We start from the raw sequence: 27201 nt of genomic DNA, 5'->3' as shown, positions 1-27201 counted from the left end.
GAAATTTAAAAAAAATTTCTTTTTTCAAATACCCACTGTAATTCTTTCCACCGGCGATCTTGATCAAGTATGAATACACGAAAATATACTTGAAAAGGGTTAAAAAAGGGTTTTCCGTTCGCCAGGCGTTCAATCATGGAGGGATACACCTCCCGACCCTGATGTTTTTGAATTCCTGGAAGGCACGCAGACGTGGCACGTGATAATGCGGTTTTCTGCTCGTCGTCTTTCGCCCTCTTTCTCCGTCTTTGTAAAGAAAAACAGAGCCGCATATCTCGACCGCAGTGGATCGTTTTAAAATGTGGCTTGAACGGTGGCAGCGCACGCTGCGCGCGCCTAAAACGCGCGAACAACGGGTTCGAGGCTTTTTTTTTTTTCTTCCTTTCTTTCTTTCTTTCTTTCTTCCAATTTCTTTTCGTCGTTGCTTTTCGCTTAGAAACGAGAAGCGGTTCGCTTTTTAGGCGGGAAGAGGATCGTTCCGCGAGGCAGCCTAGCGTGTCGAGCTGAGAGACAGTAATCGTAAAATTTCGTTGCCGCGTAAAATGCGTCCTCGAGAAAGGAATCCCGCCGGTTTCTGCCGCTTCTTCTGACCATCTTCGACAAAGCGTTTCCGGTATCGAAAGAGTAAATCTCTATTCAGCTGCGTCGAAATACACGTATTACTTTCTACTCGCAATCCTGATCGCCGTCTTCCTACCTAACGACCAAATAAAACGATGGAAATGGGAACGATCGACGATCCTCTACGTGTAATAAGTATCGAAACAGAAGGCACCAACACCGATGATTGTCGTTAATTTCTATCCAATCGTGCGGTCCGATGTAGGAGAAGCATCTGCGGCCAATCGGCAATTACCATTCCAGAGGAGAGAGAATTAAATAACCGGGCAATCCGTCGTCGATTATCAGATCCCAATTAAAGCCGCGACGGAAAAACGAGCAACAGATGAAAAACAGAAGCTGCGCGTGGAAACAGGGTGTTGCTGTTCCTTGGCTCATTATGCATCAACTGTAATTACTCCGGTGGCATCCTATCGACGTATTTACCGTTTACCATTAATAGTTTATTGCGATCACGATGCTATCTGCGCTATGGTAATTCGAGGAGAAAATATTTATATACGTACGCGATTGGAAAAGAAACTCGTGACGATGGATAAGAAACGAAGAGACACTTGTTGCTGCTATTAGAATGGAAGATAAGTCGAAGGGCTTTTAATAAAAATTACATTTTCAACATCGAAGCTAATGGTATCTGTTTCAAATAAAAACGATCCGCTTCGAAAAATAATGTTACGACGGAAAATGTGTTGAAATTGAATCCAAACAATCTACTGCAATTACCTGAAAATTGCAATATCATGACACCTTCTCGGATGATTGGGAAAAATAAACAGCTTCAACTTTGATTAGTTAAACAGATACCCCATTCGTTTTCTACTTTCATCTATCCTCCTTTTTTATAGGATTAATGATCGTTTCTATCTCGTAATAGGGATACCACGTAATCGTTGTATTTTATTGTAATTCGAGAGCTAACAGGAAGAGCTCTGGCGAGTTAAAGTTGATTACGAAAAACATTTTCCTTTCCGCGGTGTGCAACGATCGAGAATGACACGTGGCCGTGGATATCGCGTGACACCCTCGCTCGACGTTTCAGTTGTAATTATGTCAGACGACAATGGCCTGTGGCCATAATGACAATAGCACGTGCGCACGCTTGTGTCCGATTTCTCTAAATAATATACTTCCTATAGCCACCTTTCTGCAATCGTAATAACTATGATAAAGAACACTGGAATATTCTATGCTATCGTGTGCAGATCCTTCGTTTAGCTCGACTGGAGGGACTTGACATTGGGGAAGATAAAGGGTAAAATTGAAATTTACTCTTATTAAATTGAAAAGCTGAAGAATTAAATAGTTGCAAATTGGAGAATTGAAAAATCACAAATTGGAGAATTGAAGAATCGAAAATTAGAGAATTGAAGAATCACAAAGTGGAAAACTGAAGAATTGCAAATTGGAAAATTGAAGAATTGAAAAATTGTAGAATCGGAAAATTGCAAAATTGTCAATTCCAAAACTTTACTTTTCTAAAAATATAGAAATCCTAACTTTAAATTATTTTATTCCCAGCTTAATGATCACATCTCGCAGGTATACAGACGCGTTATGCAACAATGCTTTTATAACACCTGACCGTACCTGTACGCGTTCTAAATTCCATGCAACGGTATCAACTAAGTATAAAACAACAGCTTAACAGAACGATCCCGTGCAAATATAAATTAATACGAAAATTGCCGTTTGCGAAGTTCGAACAGCACATAATCCAGGGCAACCGGTAATCTGATGTACTTGAAACTTCGTAACTGTTTTCCCACATGCTGTTCCGTGTTAAGGTTCAACGGTTTAACCGCAGAGTGATCAAGTTTTTCTTTAATCTCCGTCCTTTTTTTTTTTAATCGTATAATTGGATATATCTTGTAACCATAGAGAACCGAACCATGAACCAGTTCGTTTTTAAAGCTGATTTAATCGCGAATCTGACGAGACGAGCGTGAACAGTGAATTATAATTTAAAAGTTTCAAATCATATTCATTCGAGCAGAGCTTCGCTGAGGATAAATTTCAGGATTTACCTTGTTTTATACATCGTCGTGTTATTTTATGAAATTCGTACGGTGTAGAGTTCAACTTTCTTTCGTTAAGTCTCTTATCCGGGCAGACTTATATTCCAAAATGTCTGCTTTGGAAAGGGTTAATAGGTGTTTAAGAAGGTCAGAGTTCAGAATATTCTCCGCTCGAATACGCACCGTGGAGAGTAATAAACCGAGAGTCGAATGAATTAACAAATTTATGCACGATCCGGAAGGAGTACGCGCGACCCTAATAAACAAGATGCTAAACTATACAGCGGGAACAGAATTTACGACGGAGATAAAACGAAGATTTTTATGCGTCTCGTCTGAGGTGGATTTTTAACTCATATGCATCGATCCCCTTGGGCAGACTACACTCTTTGTCACATTTCCTGGATCAGGGCCGAGGTGAGCTCCGAAAAAGGGCCCCTTCACATATATGACATATAAAAAAGTAGTTCAAAGTAGTTCAAATCGTCTTATGGGTGCCCTAGGCGACCGCCTAGTCTGCCTAGGCCCAGGCCCGACCCTGTCTTGGATATATTAAATTTTTCACTAGCCCTTCGACTATTGATTTCTTCAAGAAATAGTAATTTTAATTTTAAATCACCTTAGATAAATACAAAACTTCCAATCATATTAAATACCAAAAACTAATAACCCGTAGAGCATCTATAAAAGCAATCAAAATCACAAGAAGACAGATGCGTTGTCGCGATGGTTCTGTCTCATTCCGCTCGATTAAACGCGCGCAAGACGCGTTTCGATCGTCGATGAAACGCGTTCAAGTAGATCGATGATGATTTATCTCCCCACCTCACCGATCATCAGGACGTTTCCTGTCGTTACCGGCCAGGTAAGCGAGACCGATTTTCATCCGACTTCCGCAGGACGAATAGGTGGATTCCTTCCTTTAATGAATGGAAAATTCACGTGATCGCAACGCGTAATTTAACATCGTATAAATATTCTCCTATATACACGGTGAAGTATTAAAAATGACCAATGAATAATTTTTAAAATTATCGAGTTCGCCAATAATCTAATTATTATCGGACGGCGGACCATGGAGAGAGTCCCAATTATAATTTAATTTTGTATTTCATATTATTTTCTCATATTGCTTATCAATTACTTAATATTATTAGATCAACAAATGAACCCTTATTATCCCGAATAATCACTAGTATCCTCTGCACCCAATAAACATGGTTATTTCTATGTATTAAACAATATTTATCAAAGGGATCTGTATTTAAAATAAACTCAGTCTCATTTATATCTAAAAGCGTGAAAATTGTTAATATTAAATCGATCAATTACACGTTAAATCATCTTTCCTTTTGTTTCCGTTTCCAACTTGAACACCCTGTACACGTTCAAGCAGGAAGACAATAAAGAATAAGAAAAAAAAAAATGACTTGATTAACCAGTTCGCTAACCAGACACGCGAAGCTCACGTGAGCTATAATACAATTAAAATATAATATAATAGTTACACAAGTTAGTAAGTGGCCGTGAGCTGATCGATTATTAGATGATAGTAATCAGGGGAAGATGTAACACCATACAAATTATGGTGTAGCGTTTTAGGAGTACGTGACTTGTTTTAGAAACAATCACTACTCCTTTCTTATAGAAAGTCTATTTTCTAATAGAAGGTGTTTACATTTCTTTTTTTCATTTGAAACTACGGAAATTTTTTAAATATCGCACTGAAAATTTATTAAAATTCGCCAGGCTCCTAATATTATCACTGTTAAACTTTGTATCAAAGGGTTGATCCCGTTTAGTAATGAATAAATATTTGAAATTTTACTAACGATAAATATTTCAAAATATAAGAATACAACTGGAACCCGGGTCTTACGAAATTCTAGTTTGCCCCGATGAGTTCGACGACCCACAAAACAATCGATCGAAAGGTACCCATTATTTCCTCGACCGTGTCATCGCGAAGAAATCGTATCGATCACGAGAATAAATCGATCGTGTTAGACACGATTCGTGTTACGTAACATCGAACCCTTTTCTAAGAGTCAAGATGAGATGAACTTCTTCTTTAAAATGTTTTCCGTTCCTCGTCATGGTGTTCTAGATCGATTCATTCCACTTTCGAACCCTTCTTTTTTCCCCGCAAAGAATTCACTCGATTTCTCTTTTATTTCGAAAAAGGAAAAAATCAAGCGCAACTAATGTGTACAATTCTTTTGCCCCGATTTAGGAAGAGAAAAAAGATGGTGTGGATGAAACCATGAGCGATCGACCGTTTCCTGCATCAGCCAGTAAAACATCCAACGAACGCTTCGTCGACTCGATAAACATTCCGTTTCGTAAGATTCTCTGATAAATGTTTAAAACAAAAAAAAAAGAATGGCAAATAATCATTTTTCAATTTTCAACAACGAAATGTGGCTAAACTACTGATCCCATCGAAAAATGCTACAGAACTTTTCACTTCTATTTTTCGTGATCTATCCAACGATGTAGAGGTCTTCAGAGTATTTTTTAACACCCTGTATATGTTAAATCGTGTTGCATCCTTTATCTATTTAGTAATCTACATTATTTTCAACTTAAAAATAAGCATGCATCAAACGTCGGTAGTTCTAGTGTTAAATACTAGTCAGCCATGTCTGAATTAACCCTCGGACGGCGGACCATGAAGAGAGGCCCAATTTTAATTTAATTTCCTACTTCATATTATTTTCTTATATCACTCATTAATTTTGTAGGAATACAAATTCTGATCAGGTTTGATTTTCCCAAATAGGTCTCTCTCATTGGGGACATCGACTCATCGACCACCCTATTACCGGAAAATACCATGAAATCTTAATAAAGACCGAAAGGGGTGAACAGTCAACTTGATGCTCTTAATTAGAACTCGTGAGACGCATCAAGACCCTTCGACAACATTTACATCCGCATCAAGGTGTACTTACACGCGTCATCCGATGAACGATCGCGTTCCTGAACGAACTTTATAAATCGACCAGCTGTACCACTCCAATCACGATATTTATCATTCATTACCTCCTATCGCTTACGTATCTTTAAGCGACGTGGCAAGACGAATGCCTCGTTACGGTGAAAATAAAATATGTACTGGTAGAATTGATGGAAATTACTGGTTACACTTCGTGAGAATGCAAAGAGAATGTTACATTGAAAAAAAACATTAAAGTGTATCTATGGTAGGGTCAGTGATGACCTACACTTCAAAAATTTCTAAAAATTTCAATATTCTCGATCGATCATCTTGAATATTTTGATCGATAATCTAATATATCCGTTCTAAATCGATCGATTTTCCTTAGATTGATGCTGATAAATCGTCGAACAGGTTCGTTGCACTTCTACCTCGACCTGAGCATAGAAGGCGATTAATCCTTGCCGTGATAACGTTCGTTAAAGCATAGACAAGTGTGTAAGTTGCGCGAAACATATTGTACCTATGGGTTCGATAAGACAGCGTGACGCGTTATCAGGAAGAAAGTGGAACGTAAGTGCTGCTCCATTTCATTTGTTCCTCTCTCAATTTTACTGTTTGAACTTTCTGCCTGGTGTCGTGTTCAGAAATGCTCTATCGTTTCACGTCTATTACACTGATAAATTTATTTGCAAATAAAACGTCGTTGATATCATCCTTTTATCGTAATTGATAAAAATAACGAAAATGATCGATTCGAAGATCTTTATCAATAAACAGCACCATAACATAAATCATCAGTAATGTAATATTTCATTAATAATAATATTATTATCTATTTCAATATCAGATATACTGTACTATATTGATTCCTATATTAAAAAGATAAAGAAATCATATTTTCCTACAGATGAGGTTGTTAATGCTTTACTACAGGGTTCGAAATTAAATGCACTTTTCGGCCAGTTTTCAGAGACTACGCCCTTTTCCTCCCGTCTCTAGTCCTCGAGGCACCTCAGGCACGTACCGTATGAATCTTACCCCATGGGTGACATGAAAACCTATTGATACGAGTGTAGCCCCAATGCGCCCTGAGGTGCATCGAGGACTAGGGCCCTCGCAGGGGGCACAGCGAGCGGTGGGAGAAAAAGGGCGTGGGCTCTGAAAATTGGCCGAAAAGAGCAATCAATTCCGAGCCCTGCTCTACTGTTTTGGTCAATTATATTTAGAGCTACAAAATAGTACATACTTTCATTTAAATAGAATTCAAATTTCAAGAAAGAAGCTATTAATTCTGAATGTAAAAGTTTGTATAGAAGTTGACAGAACACTCCTCTAACAGCTTTCCTACTTTCCTAACGATTCCTAAGATAGCCTCAGAGGGTTGAGACTAATATTTCGAGCTTCCTAAAAATACCCCGCTACAAACTTAACGCAGGCTGATAACTTGGAAGAAAATTCTAAAAATGTCCGAAAACGTAGGTTAAATTTAAACCTCGAAGAAGATTCCCTAAAGATGGTGAAGTTAAACATGTTTACTCAGACCTAACCGGAACCTCGTCGAAACCAGACACAAGTATCGTTTACCCGTCTCCTTGTTCACGGCTGTCCGCAAAACGAGGCACGTTCGACAAAAACAGAGACTTTGTGCAAAGTTTATCGCGTGATAACCGCGGTGGAACAATAATTCGCCGCACTAACGCGGTTTTCAAACCATGATCAGACCGCGAATGCATTACGAATGATCGAGAACAGCACGCGACAGGATCGAGAGACATGCTAACGCCAAAGCGCACGCTCGCACGATTCATCGAGTATCTACAGAGTGGCTCAAAATATATGTACAACCCTTCGAACGTAGATTCTCCGTAAGAAAATGAATAAAAAATTCTTATACCATTTTGCGATTTTGTGACTCCTTTTGAAAATTGGATACTCGACTTCCGGCGCGCGCAATTTGAATTCATATTTTATTCTTTGAAGATTTTCTAATAGAAAAATATAATAAACGCTTGATAATTGATCTCTTCCGGAATACCGTATTTCGGAGCTTAAAATGAAGGGAATTATCTAGCCGTGCTACGTTTGGAAGAGGCTGTATAGGCGTGGAATGTCGCATGCGTGTGCCACGTGAAAACACGCCGCGTGTACACGCACGCCACGCACTCTCACGCGACCCCGAAGAGCCGGTCAATATCAATTTGACATCGACCGGACGTCGGATAACCAACCGCCTTTCACATCGAGCGTTGTCCCGCACTTAGAAAGCGATCGACGCGGCTAGGCTGCTGTAATCATAAGCGAGCGGTACGCCACCGCCTGTTTAATGCATGTCCGTTCCTCCTTCTGATGCTCGACAATAATTTATCACCGTTCGACCGATCGAATATGTCTGTTTATCGATTATTCAAGGTAATCGCGTGCAAAAAAAAAATTCATGCGACTCGGCTACCCTTCGTTGGGGTTGAAAATTATTTTTTCAAGGGAGAGAAGAAAGAAATACTTGGAAAATTAAATATTTAAAAATTGCTAATCCAGCTGCAAAGCTTAACCACTGACATTTTACTACTCCATTTCAAAGGAAAAGTCTTTGCGTAAAGACTCCAACGTCGACCTACATTCTCGACACGGTATTAAAGAGTTAAATATGTTTTTGTATTTCTTCATTTTCTACAAAATAGCCATTCTGCTTTTTCCAATTCTATACAAATTTTTCTTCTTATCAAAAATAATATCAACTTTCATCGGGGCGTTATCGAACGGTACTTCTATCAGTATCTCCCTTTTCGCAGCGTGTTTTCCTAAAGAGAAATCGTTTTAACAGAGATATTTATAACATCGCGCAAGTGCAGTTAGATTCGATTCTATCAATAGATCTCGAAGGATTATTATTGCTGTTACGTTTCACTTCCAATTGAAAACTACACAGATCGAACGGTGTACACGGTTCGACGTTTCGTGCAGTTTCTTCTGATGAAAAATAAAGAAATGTTCGATGTGTGTCAGGTAGAGGAGAGAAAACCGAGAGGCGGCCGTGTTTTTCTTCGATTAAAAAGATTATAACGTGCAGAGGATAGGCCGCAAATATTTCCACGTGCTTTAATTTGCAAGGTGAATTATAGTTCTGCACGAGGAGAGCCGACGGAGGAGCGTGGTCAAGGAAACTGCGAAAAATTGTATGCACACCAGAGCATGATTCCGGCCTCTCTCGAGTATCCTTCTTCCGCGTGCGTTCTACACCACGTATGCCCAATTAAACCCTTAACGCACGATTATTTTTTTTTTTTTTTATATATATCATAGAAAATCATAAGACAGTGAAATTTTTCTATATTCTAAATCGAAAAGACGGAGAAGATATAAGTTCGAAGAAGAATGCAAGATACCATAGATAATCAGGGAATTAACTGGCTACATTAAAGAAAGTAAAGCAATTTGTTTTTTCTCACGGCACACGCACGAAGAATTCAGGTTATGTGCGTTGATCGAGCATGGAGAGATCTATGAAAGAAATTCAACTAAAAACGTAACAATTTCCACGTTTAACACTCGACGAATTTCTACAAGAGTCAATCGTTTATTTTATAGAGAATGATCTCATTTTCATGATTATAAGAAGTGCCGTTAGTATATCTAATGATATAATAAATTAGTTTAATTGAAAATAGAATTACTTTCTACTGCTGTCTTCATTATTAACTCTCTATGCACATATATGTAAATTTGAGATAACACATCTTTATCTTAAATTTATAACTTTCTCAGGGTGTACTATTGTTGTCATTTATAAACTACGCGTTACTTTCTTTTATGATACATTCTTTATGCTACTGTGAATATTTTCATAATATCAACTTTCAAATGCAGTGTTGAAGACAATTAAAGAACTGGGTTAATTCGTAGTTGTTCATAGTGATTGACAGTCACTTCATAGTCAACTATAGTGATTCATAGCCATTCATAGTTGTCTGGAAGTGTCCAAAGTCATTCTGACACATCGAAAATTACCCAGAGTTATCCAGAGTCATCTACAATCAGCCAAAGTTACCTAGCGTCATCCACAATCACCCAGAGTTACATACTCAGAGTTAACCAGAGTCACCCAGAGCCACCCAGAGTTATTCAGAGCAGCAAAAGTAAATAATTTTAATTTCATTTCAAATTTCACAATTATCCTAATAAAGTGAACCCAATTTTATTAAACCAACACAGCGTTAATGCCAAAATAGCTGAGAGTGTAAAGGGTTAACCATTGTCTAGAAGAAAACACTCACTAGCACTTTTTCATTGCGCACATTCCAAGGTAAACACAAAGAGGAGTGTTCCTCGAAGGTAGAATTTCGTTCGAAGGAAAACGAGGCTCGCGGTGGAAAAAATGAACGAGTAACAAAGCAAGCCCTCGCTTCGCAATGAGGATCATCCCATCGTTTTCCTTGCTCGTGATCGACCAGCGTAAAAGCCATGCTCGCCAGAATAATAAACCGTAGCCGACGTCCAGGCTGATCGATCGTCGAAATAAGAAACCCATAAAACTGCACGATTAGCGCAACTTACAGAACCAGGTTCTTGGAATGACACACGCTCGATTCGTTCCACTTCGAACGAGAAAATTTAAAACCCACTCTACAATTTACCAACCAGTAAACTCTACGCGTATATCCTGCACTTACTCGTATATCACTAATTTTTAACTCCACTTACGTTCTTTTTCATTTTTTTTTTTTTTCCTTTAATACAGGTAACGTTATAATTGTTCGGTGATTATTCAGCGATACTCTGGTTAGATTATAGTGAGACGCGAAGCTGTTTGACATATTATTGATCCGTTCGATGAAAAATGAAAGTCCGTTTTCAAGTGTTATCTATTTAATTAACCCAGATGAAGGCAATTTCATATTTTCTTTTAAATTGAATCTAACGCAATTTCATGACATAAAAGTTTCGCAAGATGCCATTTATGATACGTCAATTTGAAGCTTAAAGATTGACTAAAATTTCTACTTAAATGACTCATCAATATTCTTATTACAAGATGGATGATTCTTCATTGGAACAAACAGATACATCAACGTGCAGTTTGTTTGTTCCATCAAGTAACCAGCCATTTTGTACGAAAAATATCGATCAACTGTTTGAACAGTTATTTCAATAAAACTTTAAACTTTAAATTGATATACCACAAGTACATACTTTGAAGGTTACAAGCATTGATTTTCCAACAATGAAAGTTCATATTTAGCTTGGAGGCAAGCATCACGGAAAACGAATCGAACGTTATCCAACAACGTCCAACTTTTCTCTAACTCGATTCGATTCGAGGGTTTCCTGTTTAGTAGACCACAAATGTCGACTCTACACACCGTTGCTTTTCTCCGTTCGAATTCATAGAGCCGCGAGTATTTATCGTTACGACCACGTCGGCTGTCGGAAGATAAAAGAGAAAGACCACACAGAACACCAGGACCAAGTACAACTCGCGATTCTATGATCCTTGTAAAACACAATGCATTGATGCTAGATAAAACGTGTGGATTACTTCATGGATCTGGTAGTGAAAAGAGAACATTAATCCTTTAGGATGAAATTTTCCCTTTGGAAATAAGATTTGGGTATTATATGTAAGAAATTTTGTATTACTGAAAAAAATAATATTTAATTATAATGTTCAATTTGTAATTTTTCCCTCTTTTTTAACAAGGAAAATAACATAAAATGCAATTAATGTTATTTCGATTGAAATTCTAATCATCTCTGAATAATAACATAAACAGGAAATACTTTCAATCATTTGCCTCTCGGCTATCTAATAATTTCTCTTTAAACTTCTATAATCAATTTTTATCTCCTACACCTGTTTTCTCCTTCACATAAAAGACAAACGTTAATCAAGTTTAATTGCAACGTTAATTACGACAAGTTTTTTTTCCTCCCAAAGGGAAGAAGAAAAACTTGATTCGACGAGGGAAAATGAAGCTACCACATTCCAAACAATATAGACATTATCGTGGTGATTGGCAAGACGAAAAACGAAACAAGATCCAGGTAGCTCTAATCTAATGGCATTTCGATAAAAACAACAACAAAACCGTACGACTAACGGCAAAAACAAAGATATTGGTTTACGAGGAGCCCTCGTGGAAGTCGATCAACGATATTTTCCTCTAATTTCACCGGCTCGTGGCGAGATAAATCAACGCCAGGGAACACGGACAAGAAAAAGCCTTGCTCATCCGTGGAACACTGTTATCCGTCTGAAAGTTTTACCCTGCTGCAATCAAGATGCATTAGGTTTTGCACCGAAGATAGCCAGCGAGTGCCTCCAGCATTTTTTCCAATTGTGGTTTTTTCCCGAACAATTGAGAGCTCTGCGAGAAACCAGATTTTTCACGAAACTACGATCCAGCAAATCGCAGCGAGGAATTCACTTAATTCCGAAACCCCTCGATCGTGACTTGTTTTTCTGCGGAAAGAATTCAGAAGGAAAGTGTCGCGTTAGATTTTCTATGGGCACTATTCCAATAATCAAATCACCTATCGCTGATCTAATTTGACTTTTCCCTTTTTGAAAGTTCAATATCCGAGATTTCTACGCTGAAATATTTCAAATTCTAATAATTTGTATTTGAAGTTTCCGAATGAATAAGTTTCCGAATGGCTCCCCCAAAATTGAAAACTCAGGTTCAGTAAATAATCTAAATTGACTACAAGAAACCGATTAAAGTTGGTTTCAGAACTGGATGTTTTACCGTTTTTGAGATATCGTAGTAAGAAATTTTTGTACAATTTTGGGACTACGTATGCGCTATTCGATACTGAGCATGCGCTATTCAATACTGCGCATGCGCTATTCGATACTGAACATGTGCTATTTGATACTGCGCATACACGGAACCTAACCTAACCTTACCACGATATCTTTAAAACGGTAAGACATTCAGCTCTGAAACCAACTTTAATCGGTTTCTTGTAGTCAATTTAGATTATATACCGAACCTGAGTTCTCAATTTTGGGGGACCATTCGGAAACACAGCCGAAATAATTCCAATTGAAAATCCATCACATAATTATTACGTAGACTTTGTACGTTTCGAAATCGTCCATTTGATATGGAACAAAACTGACATTAAATAGCGAGCGTAATATTTGCCAGATAGAATCGCGTACAGACCTTTTCGTTTCGACTAAGACAGGCGTGAAAAATTCATAATACCGGTGTACGAAGGTGCGAACCAGGGCAAACGCGTTTTCACCGATCGTTTTCGTCCGTAGAACAATAGAAACGGACGTTTCACGGCGTGAAAGCTCAATGACTCCGGGGCTGTAAGGTAGGCGAGAGGGGAAAAAGGCTATTTGTTCGAAGAAATTTACGGTCGATCGTACGATTACGTGCTAACATGCACGCACCTCGTTGGCCCTTCTTCAACTGGAATATTAAATCCCCCATAGAGCGAATTTGCATGCGAGCAAACGCAACAACAACAACTCGTTTCAACGATCCTATTCAACGGAGCATCGTCCAGATCAAGAATTCGTTCACGAGCAGGTACTTGGCAGCTTTAACAAACACTCTGACGAATAATTGAATGCAATCACGGCTGATAACAGCAGTCTACATGCGGACAAGACTGATTACTATCGTTAGCGATAGCTAGATTGCACTTGATACTTTCTCTTTTTAAATAGCCTGAGATATTTCGCTGCTCTTTTAGGCTGTTTTTTAAAAATCAAATATTTTTTTATTACTACACTTAATAACTCAAATAATGATCTTAATTAAACAACAGAATCTTTATATTTACCATTTATAGGGAAAGAGTTAAAGAACATAGAAATTCGTGATTTGTTGACAAATTTTGGCTGAAGAAATTGATTAAATGTGAACGGGACACGAGAATATACCGGAGAGGATCGGTGAAACGAGTCACCAGAGAAAAACGACGTTCCCATTGCAACAGGACACCAACGACCACTCTACGCGTCGCGTTTTGCGTGTGCGAACACAACTTTGGTGTAGAAATGAGACCTGCCCTCGAAAAGAATAAGAATAAAACTGAATTAAAAAACTATAGTAATAAAGTGGAAAAATTAATCTATAAATTTCAAAATATTTCATCTGAAATGAAATACTAACAACGTATATGTACTCCACTAATAACGCAACAGATATCATTCAAGAATTACATCATCGAAAAAGAAAGAAGAAAACAGCTCATGAACTAGTATCATCGTGCCACAAATTGCCTCTCTCGTAAATCATTCCTAGGCTCGTGTACAAACTCCTACATCCATTAAAACAACGTTCGTACACCACGACTTCCTCGATCCTCGACAAATCGAGACACCAGATCCGTTGCGCTCAGAATCTCCCCTTTATCAATGACTCGTGCTCTCCACGATCTCCGAACAAACGAGCGGGAATGCCGTCGGAGATTAACGCTGATTCCTAGCGTTTCTTCTTTAACGCGGTGACCAACGACCCGATAAGACGATGTCTCGTCGGGGAATCCGCTCCGCGAACCGACCAGAAACAACGAGAATCGTCGCGTGAAACGCCCACGCGACCAACTAACCAATTACTTTACTTATTATCTCGAGTGATCCTTCAGCCGATTCGAGTGGCCCTCGAAATTGATACTAATTAGGGCGAGGCTTCAGAAAAGCAGGGGAAAATAGAAAAAGATATCCGATAACTATTAAAATAACTAGAATTTTTCTAGGGATCCCTAGATTTACTAAAAGTATCAACTGTCTACTGTTATTTAATTCTAACATAATTTTTATTCATAATTTTACCTGATTAGAGTTTTAATCTTACAATACTAATACCAGAAGAGAGATTCACCATTAAATTTAAATGTCCCTAGCAGTTAAAGGGTTACCAAACATACAAGATCAAACACGTACGATAGAAACTAGACACGTGTACCCTGATGGTAGCACGAAAACGTTATTCACGAACATTCGATATGATATTCAGTGAAATCCGGTCGCGTGAATGCACGGATACCAAGAGTCTTGTTCAAAAACAAGTTCTACCCACACGATAAAGTGAACCGTGTCACACAGTTGCCTCGCCTCTGTACCCGCTTTGTGTTACGAAAATACGATCAATTGTACACGATACGATCGTAGCGAACATAGAAAAATGCTTAAGCGACTTCCAAGAATCCCTGTTTATCGAGTATTTCATACCGCGATAAAGATATTTCCTAAAACGCGTTATCTTTCATGCGAGAAAGATTACATATGCACTCTAAGATGATCGATGTTGCTGGTGCTACATATGTTTCCACGCATTATCGTATTTAACTTCCTTATCGACCGAAATGATTCACCGATTCCAAGTACGACTCAAAGTCTCAACATTGCGTGTATTATGGTACCTATTACTTTTCTTTCTCCTAGTAGCATAAAAAAAAAGGGTAAAATTTAGGACTTCAAATGTAAAAGTATAGGGTAACTATATCACTATCATTTATATCACTAACGAACGTAGACATAGCGTGACTAGAATTTGTTAAAAATTACGAAAGGGAAGAGAGGAGGTTTCTAACGGCTGAATTTATCGATACACTCTGTGAAAAAAACTTAAGATCTCTATTTCTTTGTACGGTAGCAGTAAAGGAACATAGAAGCGTGAAATTTGAAATTCCGAACTTGAGAATAGCGTGACTGGAGCTTATAAACGAGACCGAGTGGTGGAAGCATGTCTGCCCGGTAACTCGTTGCTCTCGTTACACTGGCATTAACCTTTGTACAGTTTCGTGTCTGGAAACGACTCGTCCACGTTCTTGTTCTTTGCCCGTGTCTCGCAGAAATAGAAACTAGACTGAGGGCTCAGTCTCTCTCGATTCCTGTTCTCCTTGAGGCCGTTAATCGTCATCAATTAACATCGAAATTTGTCCCGTCAGGAAATCTCGTTTGTCACCGTATCGCATTTACTGTGCAGCTTCCGCGATTTCAATTGAGAAATTAAAACAACGCGTGGTTAAGATTCTTCAAACGCTAAATATCCACACTATTGGTACTAAATTATTAAACTAGTAGAAAAAAATGTATGACCATAAAAGGCAGGAAGCTGTACCGACTGCAACGTAAAGTTTGAAAGGAAGAAAAATTTGCGACGGACGTTTGTTTGCTCGAAAGGTTCCAAGCATATGTCAAAAGAAAGGCAGGTATCTGGTCCCCGTTCACGAAACCCGACAGATGTTTCAAATAATAGTTGGACCACCACAAGGACACAACTATGAAAATAAACTCCGAAATTCCATAGACTACCCCGGTGCTCGATCGATAAAACAGGGAACACATGCGAGGAAAGCAACAGGCGGGGACACGCAACGCGCTGCACGTTCAATCGTGTTTCAACTAACACATATCAATTGGTGGCTACCTAACGACTTGATCGCGTTTACGGAACTGCGATTTCGATCGTTCGATAGACACGAGGTCGTCGAACTTGTCGCTCGATCGAACAAGCTCGAAGAGAAAGGCATTTCGAGGTTATAAATGGCTTGTCAAAACGAGAATAAAAAAACATGGTGCGATATAAAATGACGAAACAGGAGAAAGAAAATTCACTAAGAAAATTAGTAAGTTGTGGTACGAACCTGGTTTTGAATCTTTGAGTGTCGTCCTGCCCGGCCCACATTTTCTTCTGATTACACGTAAAAATACTTGACGAATTGTGTGTCTGGTGACAATTACAAATCACACGGCCACGCGTTTCGACGGTCACGACACTTCGCGCCGGTTATGCACGTATGAGCGGTGTACGACGTAGGTCAGTCAGGCTGGGTCACCAGCCGTTCTCTTCCCTTTTCCGTTTCTATCCTTATTGCGCACACGCACCACCGTTCGCGAACGAGAGAGACAACGCGATAGAAAATGCGAAGGGAAACTAACGCACGCTACACGAGGAGGCGCCACCTCCAAAAAGTCGAGAAACCACGAAAGGAAGAGCGTTGTTCTGTGCACACACCGTGTTCTCTGCACTGACGGCAGAGATCGACACCGTGTTGCAACGCAAACTTGCGTAGGGAGAATGATCCTCGCGCACGTGTGCATGGGGCCTTAAGCCGGTTATTCGACCTACGAGACTGCGCGAACAGTTCCGAGGGGGCATGTCCTTAAACACACAGGCACGAACGCGATTCACCTACAGACTACTCCGTTTTGGCTATTTCTTCAGGCTAGCCGACGACGATGTTTATATTTATCTTTTGAATCGAGAAGTTCTTACGGATTTTCTTCATTGCGAGAATACCTTGCGTAGTTTCCACTGTAAATAAAGATGCAAGTCGAATACGACTAGGATTTAGACGTGTATCTAATTGTAAGTTGGATAGTTTTAATTTTCATTCGAAACTTGTCTAATTTATTTTTCTGACAGTACTTGCCGAATATAGTTCAATGGTCAAACCGTCCTTAACACCGGTCAAACGGAGCACCTGCTCTGGGCCTTTCGCTTAGTTTTCATATTTTATAGAAATTAACCGAATTAAGTAACTCTTAGTATCAGAATGGAGTATTTATTTAAAATATAGAGATAAATAAAAAATATTTCCTACCCTTTCCATAAATATCATAAGAATTAAAATACGTGCTCTCTATCATCAACGTGGACAGACATAAAAAACACCTAAAAGGGAAAGGTGCATAAAAGGAAAATAAAGGGTGGACAGAATATTGTACCTATCCTATGCAATTACGATAGCCTCCGAGCCTAAATGTACACGCCTCTATGCGGCACGCTAAAGAACTGCAGGACATTGGGTGAGTCATCCTGAAGCAGCGTGACTCGTGTTTCAGAAGCATGCGTATTATCTGCATGCATTCCGAGAAAATTTACAACAAAGGGGACGTACGATTCACGAATATCTCTTGCACAATGCATAATTACATTTGAAATGACAAGATTCGACAAAAAAGTTCATTCTTTGAAGACTGGTATGAGAAAGAAATTTAAACATTTGTGGCTTTCTGTCATCATGATTACAGACATCCGGTACTTTCAACTTATCTAATTTTTATATCATGAACCTCAAACGATGTACATTTATACCGTAAGGATAATCAGACCGGAAATGTAGAAACGTTTCCCATTAAAAAAAAAAAAAAAAAAAAAAATATTTAGCTACTACATATTTTATGTTCTACATTTTTCATCAGTATTAATAAACCAAGCATTCCGTTTATAAGAAACATAGGCTGCAGTGTTTAGTAGTGCTGCGGTAAACCGCTAATTTTTTTCTCTAAAACGTTAGACCTGAAACGTGATACTTTCCAGGTTAAACTCAGTCATCAAGACTTTACAAAATAAGTTGGAATATATAACCCACCCTGCTTTCTTACTTTTCGTTTATCCATAATAATAATATTTACGTTCATTAGATATTTGTTTGGGTAATATGAATGGTATTATAGCTATGTGCTTTTACTAGTATTTAGATTTTACTGGTTACATAGTTTCCATTTAATTAAAAATTTTACTTCAATGTTTTATCAAATGTACTATGTAAATATGAAAATAAAGATAAGTTTATTTAAATAGTGAATTATTTTACTTTTTTAAACTTGAATACGCAACGATACACTCAGCGCAATCTATTGCCACATGTTTATACTTACGACTACCCCGCGTAAGGTACATACACCGACTTTATAATTATTAGATGCAACAGTTCAATTGTGTTTATGAATGACTGATAAAAAATCAACATAAACAAAATCATTCTGTAATGTACTATATTCATTTTTGAGATAAATAAAATTGCTGATTAAGAGATTCATCAATCAAAATTATCAGAAATTTTTATACAGAGATTTATGATATACGCAAAACATTCGTGAATTATCAAAAGTTCATACTATAAACTATGCAACCTTAAACAAAATTAAAAACCTGATAGATACTGTAATCAAATATTTGCTAAAGCGACGAATGCAATTATCAACAAATAATTTACATTTTACGATTGTGATTTTATACTTGAACAATGACAAAAATAATTCAGATTTTTTAAACTCTTAAATATCTTTGGAAAAATTAAATATTCGTTGTAATTAAAAATACATATTCATTGAAAATTGCAAATTTTAATTTACCAAAACGCTACCACAACAAAAAAGGATCATGGATTGTCCGGTTATGACCGGTTCAAACTGACGCACCATGCATAACAAAAAAGTCAGTAACCAACAAGACGCTGTTCGTTTATTTTTGTTATTATTTGATTAAATAAAACAATTAACATTTGTATCTTTTGCAAAAATAATTTTTAAAGATGGACAAATAATAATCATAAAATTAAGATTCATTAAATATCGAAATTCAAATTGTTAAATGATCGAATTTTTTATCAATATATTTAATGACAACTGTAACTGGGAGAAATATATCTCGTGTTTAACGAACAGTTTTCATCTTTTTTTTATCTTACAGAATACAATAAATAATTGACATAGACGATACGAAAAGACAGTATCAGTCTTGATATGATATTCTACGAATGATAAGCCATAAATATAAGCGTGTCACTTACTTGCTAGATTTCTTCTTCTCATCACCAAACCCTTGGAAAGTTCCTGTGGACGTCATCTTCTTGAAAACTTCAAAAATAAGGAAACCTTAATGTTTCTGCGCTAACCGTCACGCAGATTTTGCGGCACACGAGAACCCAAACACGACTCTCCTTTACCGAACGAAATCAAATAGGGTTGTGACATGGGATTGGTAGTCTGCAGCACAAATTTTGACGTCAGATACCTAGTCAAATGAACGTTTGAATTAGAAAATATCTTAAATATATAATTTAATATCATTATAAAATATAATAATTTTTTTAGCTACTTTTTACTATGAGAATAAATAGGAATTTATGAGAATTATAGGATTTACATATGTAATATAATATAACAGTAACTCCAATGCACTCCAATGAGTATTAAGCTCGTTTCACTGTATAAAATGTATAACCATTATTTACATTTAAAAATACATTGCAACGAATAATTATAACTATTATTTATAAAGATTGTTATAATTATTATTTTCAATTGTTGTTATAATAATATTTTGTTATATATGATTTTCTTGTAATGTAGCCTTGTGAATATGTATTCCTGTTTAAACATCTAACGATGAATTTCTTTACTATGTCGTTTGTGAGGTCTTTAATTAAAATACGTATATGAACTTTGGGAGTAAAACAATTGATATTCACAAAGTAATTTATGTTTCCTTCCAAAAAATAAACTCACAGAACACGTTTGTGAGGTCGACGGCCATGTTTAACTTCTCTGACAAATACAGATGGAGTATCAAAAAATAGTGTTGCAACAGTTTACCTACGTTCCGTACGATTTGATTGATCTGGATTGGTGTAGTTGTAAATTAAATGATACATATTTGTATAAATGTTGCGAAAAGTTGAAAACTTTGATATAGTTACTCTGTATATCGTATTAATCAACAAAGTTTCTATATGTTTTAACTATTAAGAATTCATTACAGCGTGAACATGTTAAATCAAGCTGTAGTTGAAGCATTATATTCTGCAACATATATTGAAAATTATTTAGACTGTGTGGAAAATTTGCCAAACGATTTACAAAGACATGTTTCCCGGCTCCGAGAACTCGATGCTACTTGTCAAAGTAATTACAATTAATAAATTTTTAAAAATTTCTCGACTGTGTGTACCAGTATATTTTTATTACAAATATTTTGTTTTTCGTGACTTGAACTAGTTATAAAATTTTTGTGAAATATAGTATATAAAGTTATTAAACAAGAAGAAAACTGGATATCATTAGATACACTGAAACTAATTTGAATTAGAAGTATATTATTTTGTATTTTAACATACTAATAATTATAAAATCTTCCATTTGATTTTTATTTTGATACAGCCTACTTAAGGGAAGTAGATCAACAACAAGAAACATTACGAAATGATGCAGATTTAACAGTTAAAAGGAGGGCACTTTTGAGGGTACAACAAGCCTTGATTGCTGCCCAAGAAATAGGGGATGAAAAGTTACAGATAGTCCAACAAGTCCAGGATCTTATAGAAAATAAATCCAGACAGTTGGATTTAGATTACCGTAATCTTGGTATGTTATTTCTTTTAGAATATCTTGTCATTATAACTATATGCAATAATACCTTTTCTATTTGGAATTTTGTATAGATTTTGGAAAAGAACAAGAGACTAATGAATCAACCCGTGAAACAAACGCAAATGTTAATTCAAATTCTGCTGGTAATGCAAATAATTCAGAAAGGCAACCAAAAAGAGCTAGGAGGACCAGGACAGAAACCATGGTTGAATCTTCTAATGCTATGGACATGATTGTAATGACTGAAACACGTTCTAACTCTTTATCAAATGCAAGTAATGGCAATCAGAAGAAAACAACAACTACTAACACTGGTAAGAAAAAGAAAAGGAAATCTAGGCAGGGAAGCCAACAGAATCAACATCGTGAGGATACTCCACCACCGCCAGAAGATGATCTTGCAATAGATCCAGATGAACCAACGTATTGTCTGTGTGACCAGATATCATATGGAGAAATGATATTATGTGATAATGATTTGTGTCCTATTGAATGGTTCCATTTTTCGTGTGTTTCATTAAGTACTAAGCCAAAAGGAAAATGGTTTTGTCCAAAATGTAGGGGAGATCGTCCGAATGTTATGAAACCTAAAGCACAGTTTCTGAAAGAACTAGAGAGATATAACAAAGAAAAAGAGGAGAAATCGTAGCAGGAGAAAAGTGGTGAGCAATTTAAACACTTTGGAAGACTTACTTAAAATGAAAGGAAATTTTTCAAACGTAATTTTTAATTTTAAGTACACTTTCTAAATCCCACCAATTAGATTGTTTTATTTGTAAGAACCAGTGAGAAAAATTATTGTAATTTTATGAAAAGTTGGATAAAATTACTTTGTTGTTAAATTTTATTGTATAAATGTCTGTGTGAGCTATTATGTAAGAAATTACAATAGTAATAGATTTGTATAATATTAATTATTGTAAATACTGTGAAAATATTAAATAATTAGAGTAAAACAAATATTTTGATCACTGTTACATATGTTTTGAAGTTATTTTATATTTATTAAAAATTTGAAGATTTTACAAAATTATTTTTTACATATTTTGAATAATACCATATAAACATCCTGTATCTGTATAGTAATATATATTTAAAACATAATAGAACAGTATTAAATAAAAAAGATTACATTTTTGTAATATGATTTTATTGTTTGCGAAATGTAAGTTACATGTATAGGAAACAGGATTTAAACTTTCTACAATTATAATGAATCTTTTATATATAAAATATACATGTTTAAGTGCAGATTATTGAATCTCTAAATAGAATAGTCTCATCCTATGTATTTTATTTACTAAAGAAATTTGCTTTGTACATACGAGTGCTGTGTTTAAAATATAAATCTTCTTTAATATATAAGACGTTTGACAAACTACAATTTTTTATAGTCAAACAATAATAAATATTGTTTTATAAAAACAGTTCATATTTTTTGCTTAATTATAAAAAAGCTTTTTTATAGATTATGTTTATAAGAAATAAATTTGATGTTTTCATTAAATTTACTCACTTTTTATTATGATCATTATTGTAATATTTGCACCTCTCCTTCGCAATTGATAATTTCTAAGGAAAGGATATTAATATAAAATATGTTATTATAGATAATATTCTTTCAACTTTATTAGGAAATTACAAATAATCAATATTTATATTCTTCCACTTGATTACTGGTTTAACTATGTACTATATTATTTATACACTGATGCATTTACTTTATGCATTAAAACCAGACTAATTTTTTGTTTATTACTTCCTCAGGATGAATTTAGTAAACCTTAAGTTTATCAATTCTTTGTGTTTTTTTTTACGAAGATATCCTTGTATTTGAATATAGCTGTTAGTTACAATGCAAATTAATGTTACCAAAACAGTATTTATATGCATATATTTATATCCTTCAAATTTTGCTGTGTATGAGCGCCTAAAATCTAGTTATAGTGAGCAAAATCATACGCATTTCGTCTATGTTCGTGGATAAAAATCACATAATGCTTTTCGTATGATTCCACATCACTCCAGTGCTCTACAAGTTTTTCATATCCAAAAAATGTATCAAACTAAAAAGAAATCTTTTCAAATTATAAAATTAAACAGCAATGTTAAATAAATAGAAAACAGTTCTGTAGAACAGTGGAGGATTTAATGTATTGTTTTTGTAATACAGAAAAAAGCATTTCAGGCCATAAATTTCTAAAAACAATATAGAAAAAGGATACGAAATAAACTTCATAAAAATATAGAATGAACTATACTTAATGTCAGCGGGTATCTTCTGTGTGACTTTCTTGGAAGTTCAACCAGGACTGTTCAACAACAGTAGCTACTCTCTTCTCATATTCCCGCTTATTTTCCTGATATAATTGTGCTGCTAATGAATTGGCTGGAGAGTTTGGATTTGGTTCATCCAAAAGGGACTGCAACAAATATATTATAGACATTTGTTATCATATAACGTAAGTTTATTCTAAATGTAAACAGCACAGAAGGTTAAAGAAAACCATAAAACTATAAAGTGAAATTATGTATTTATTATGTATGGTGTGTGTATATATATATATTTTATATGTATATATATAATATATGTATAAGTGAATTTATGTACTATATGAAGTACTAAAATTTAATTGAAATACACTTCTGTACTTGTGAAAGACGATGCTCTTTTTAGCACAGAAACAAAAGCGCCAAGTATCAATTATCCTCTAATATTTAATATTACTAATTTCAATCAAATATCGAAACAATCGATCTGTTATCAAATATCGAAATAAATAAATACACAATTTTATAATAATTTATTATTCAACATTGTAAAAATTCGGTCTAATGTTGCACATTGTGGTAGTTCAATAGAGCTTTAGGAAGAAACATGCTAATGTTTAGCGTTAGCTCCTTGGTAAGGCTGCACGTTCTTCACTGTATCTGATGGCTGTAGGTGGCTGATTGATGCTGCAACAGCATCGTAGAAACGCCTGCGACTAATCCGTAAAACTCTGCTCCACGCAAGCCTTCACTCGCTTCTCGTACTCACGTCGGTTCTCTTTGTACAGTTGTGCTGCCATTGAGTTGGCAGGTGAATTCGGGTTCGGGTCACTTAACAGCGACTGCAACCACATAAGTCATACTCGTTACACAATAATTTTAATATTTTGTTTCTTTTCTTTTTTTTCTTTTTTTAATGATGCATGGCTATAATTATAAGTAGATGATATTCTTACTTAGGATTGGTGATTAGAAATGCACTTTTTGGTCAATTAAACAAATTACAAGCACAATTTTATACTGACATTATATGAAAATAATTTCGAATTTAATGAATCAGACTTTGCTGAATTGCAACCGCTGTTAAGACAAAAACTTGCAGATCTTTCAGGTTTTTGCAAGAGAATTGATAGAAAACAGAAGGAAATAATTACACATTTCAGCGATTTATATAATTTCTATAAAATAAAAAAAAGTTAAGCATACATTATTTCAATAATTTTTATAACATAAGAAATGAATTCTTTAAATTACTTTTGATATTTAGTAACTGCCATGCACAACGTAATTGCAGTTCTTATACAGAAAATTAATCTTGATTGAATAAAAAATAAAAAATAAATAAACTTCAATTACTGATTACATATGAAATTAATAACATTTTATTAATTGCTGAAACATATATCAAATTTGCTGTATCTTATACTTACTGTTGCGAGATGATTTATCATCAATTTATGTAACTTTAGGCATGCAATATGCATTTGTTATGATAACATATGAATCAATGAAAATTTAATATAGAAAAACAATAAACACATAGATGTGAAAAGCATCGATGAAATAAAACTGAGTGTTTTAGTATATATTAAAGCACAAGATGACATGGATTGGCTGCAGTTCCATGTTTCACCACCCGTAGAACCAAAATTAGGATATGTCCCCTGATAGACCTCGACGAGTACTATCGAATGAGCCTAGTCCCAGGTTGCCCAAACGAATAATGAAAACGTTATAACCGGTTGAATTTTTGTATTTTTTACTTAAAAGGAAGTTTAAAGTTCCTATTTATAATAGCGGTTGAGTGGCGCATAGATTAAAGCACTCGCTCTTCGACAGCGAGACCGCGAGTTCAAATCCCCGAGGGAAAAAAAACAATTTTTTTTCCTAAGACCTGAACTATACAAAGCTCAATCGCATTTCCTCTCTCGATTTAATTAGGTTAGGTTAGGATAATTTTTTCCATTTGTGCAACCTGAGACTAGGCTCATTCGAAAGGATTCGTTGAGACCTTTCAGAATATATATATTTTGTCCTATTTTGGGGGCAATGAAACACAGAACTATACCCCATGGATTATTAAATATTTATAATACCTGTATGGATGTCAAAATAGCAGAGACATCGTAAGTGGGACTCCAGCGGTTCTGTAGTATATCCAAACAGATGCCTCCATCAGCATATACATTAGGGTGGAACATCTTACTAATAAACCTGACTGTGGGTGGTTTATTTGGATATTCTTCTGTAAATTCTATTGTAAGTTTGAAGGTACCATCTTCGAATGGAGTGTCATGTGGCCTAAAAAGGTGAAGATGTATGAAAAAACTTATCTTAATAAGAAATTAATATAAAACGCTTAGTTTATTAATTACAAGAATTGTTTAATCTTACCCAAATATAACGGCATTCCATATCATAATATTATTGTCTGTGGGTGCTCCTGATACTCCAGTGGGTGGATCTTCTTGTAGTCTGTTCGTAATAATATTTTATTAGAAATAACATACTAATTACGTTGAAACAGAAAAATTTTATATTTGACAAATATAGATAACATTGAGCAGAATTATTTAAAAATATTATTTCTTTGATAAAACTTTCATAAAATAGTTTATTTTACTTGACAGATTAATGAATCTAAACTTAGTACAAAGTAAGATTTCTTGTAAGTCTCAATGTCATATCAATGGCTCTTAATATAAAACATTTTTTAATAGTAACATGTACATATATACATACAAATTTGAAGTATTTTTATGTATGCATTTGTCATTTGTGATATAAACTGAAAGGCAATCTACATAACAAAAAAAAGTAATTAGAATCACACAAAAATCGAATAAGGTATATTATTATTTATTTTTATCATGAATTTTATTTCTAACACAATTAATTCATAGAAAAATAAAATTTATAAGAAAGGTTACTAGAGGACAATCGAATATTTATAAGAATCAATAGTGAATATCACAATATAAACAAAACCATATTCGTTTACGAATTGTAAGCAATTTTCTAAACATTCTATAAATTATAATAAACAAACGTTTCTAATTCATCGATTAATATTCAAAATATTTCGAAGTGAATATAAATTGAAACGCAATAAATGATCATAAGTTCCTAATAATAACTTCGTAAGACGGGCCACAATGACGTTCCAACGTCGTGTAACCTGAGGAGTCACAAGAGAAATTTTCAATGATTGTAATCAGATGAAAAGATAGGAAAGAAGAAAATACAAACATACAAATTCCAATTATTAATGGCGGTAAATGACACACAAAGTCATGACATAAGAATCTTAAGAGCGAAACGTACCTCTTAAAATCTCTCATTAGTCTCCTTCTTGCGGGGGTAGACATCCCTCACAAATGGGCTCGTCGCTCCCAAATCGTTGATACGAGGAAATTCCAGAACGTTTCTATACCGTCCACACCTTACGTTAATGCTACACTCCGATTGAAGAAATCACAGCTCCGCGCGACGGTTACTTCAACAACCTCGTTACATACACGAGAACGCTAGTTGTTTCTACTGCGTACGTCTTTGCCTTTTGTCAGTCCGAAGGCCACCCTATCGTACAATATCGTTATAGGTTGTTCAAAATTAATTTTACTTAACAGCTTTTCGATTGGCACTCAATCGTGTATTGATATTTTGACACCTTAAATTTCCACTGTCGTTCGTGGAAAAGGCCACCAGCATAAAACCTACGTGATAATCACCCTGAGAAATTCGTTCACCGGACTGCCAAACCACGGACAGCTGGATAGATATACGGAGGGGATAAGGAATGAACTGTTTTGCGCATGACGTCACAGACTAAAATCGGATATCTCAACCAATAGTTCATACTATTATATTTATTATTTCATTTAAATTTATTGTTGAATTAAAGGAATGACGATTGCTAAAGAAAAAACGATTGATTTCGAAAAAACAGAACGCAGTATGTTTTAAAATACGTTTTAGTACGTTCTGAATCTAGAAACATCACTCATCACAAATTGCAAACAATCCTAGTGTCGATAACCTAAACACAGTTTCTATTGCAACTATTTCTTTTACATTTAAAATTTATATTATTTTTACTGAAATACTATGGAGTCTTTCAATTGTAAATAGCAATATGCAATGAGAAAATTGTATTTTTGCTATTCAGAAAAATAACACGTGTACAAATGTGTATTAACCTTTATGTTAGGATAAATTTCTAGGGATTT

General features: G+C 35.4%; 2 protein-coding genes across 7 annotated transcripts; one reads left to right on the top strand and one right to left on the bottom strand.

Annotated features, from left to right (window-relative positions):
• The first annotated feature begins 19664 nt into the window (after positions 1-19664).
• LOC117601467 (inhibitor of growth protein 1) lies at positions 19665-21656 on the top strand. Its single transcript, XM_034318202.2, has 3 exons — positions 19665-20236; positions 20492-20695; positions 20773-21656. Exons 1-3 carry the CDS (start codon positions 20101-20103, stop codon positions 21348-21350), a joined length of 918 nt encoding a protein of 305 aa, XP_034174093.1. The 5' UTR covers positions 19665-20100; the 3' UTR covers positions 21351-21656.
• Positions 21657-22228: 572 nt separating this feature from the next.
• On the bottom strand, positions 22229-26913 carry Ubc6 (ubiquitin conjugating enzyme 6). 6 transcript variants are annotated; one of them, XM_034318212.2, is made up of 5 exons: positions 26297-26913; positions 25715-25772; positions 25367-25447; positions 25069-25273; positions 22229-23124 (listed from the first exon to the last, which is right to left on the bottom strand). In XM_034318212.2, the coding sequence occupies exons 3-5, from the start codon at positions 25390-25392 to the stop codon at positions 22969-22971; spliced, it is 387 nt and encodes a 128-aa protein (XP_034174103.1). In that variant the 5' UTR covers positions 25393-25447; positions 25715-25772; positions 26297-26913; the 3' UTR covers positions 22229-22968. The 6 variants fall into 6 exon arrangements, with proteins under 6 accessions (XP_034174103.1, XP_034174098.1, XP_034174099.1 ...); XM_034318207.2 differs by lacking the exon at positions 25715-25772 and having other exon boundaries at positions 22261-23124; positions 26297-26551; positions 26643-26896; XM_034318208.2 differs by lacking the exon at positions 25715-25772 and having other exon boundaries at positions 22261-23124; positions 26297-26551; positions 26693-26896.
• Positions 26914-27201: the final 288 nt, after the last annotated feature.

The sequence above is a fragment of the Osmia lignaria genome, chromosome 6 (genome assembly GCF_051020975.1).
Source record: "Osmia lignaria lignaria isolate PbOS001 chromosome 6, iyOsmLign1, whole genome shotgun sequence".
NCBI lineage: Eukaryota > Metazoa > Arthropoda > Insecta > Hymenoptera > Megachilidae > Osmia > Osmia lignaria.
Note: the sequence above shows the minus strand (reverse complement) of the source record. Positions and strands in the feature narration are given on the sequence as shown.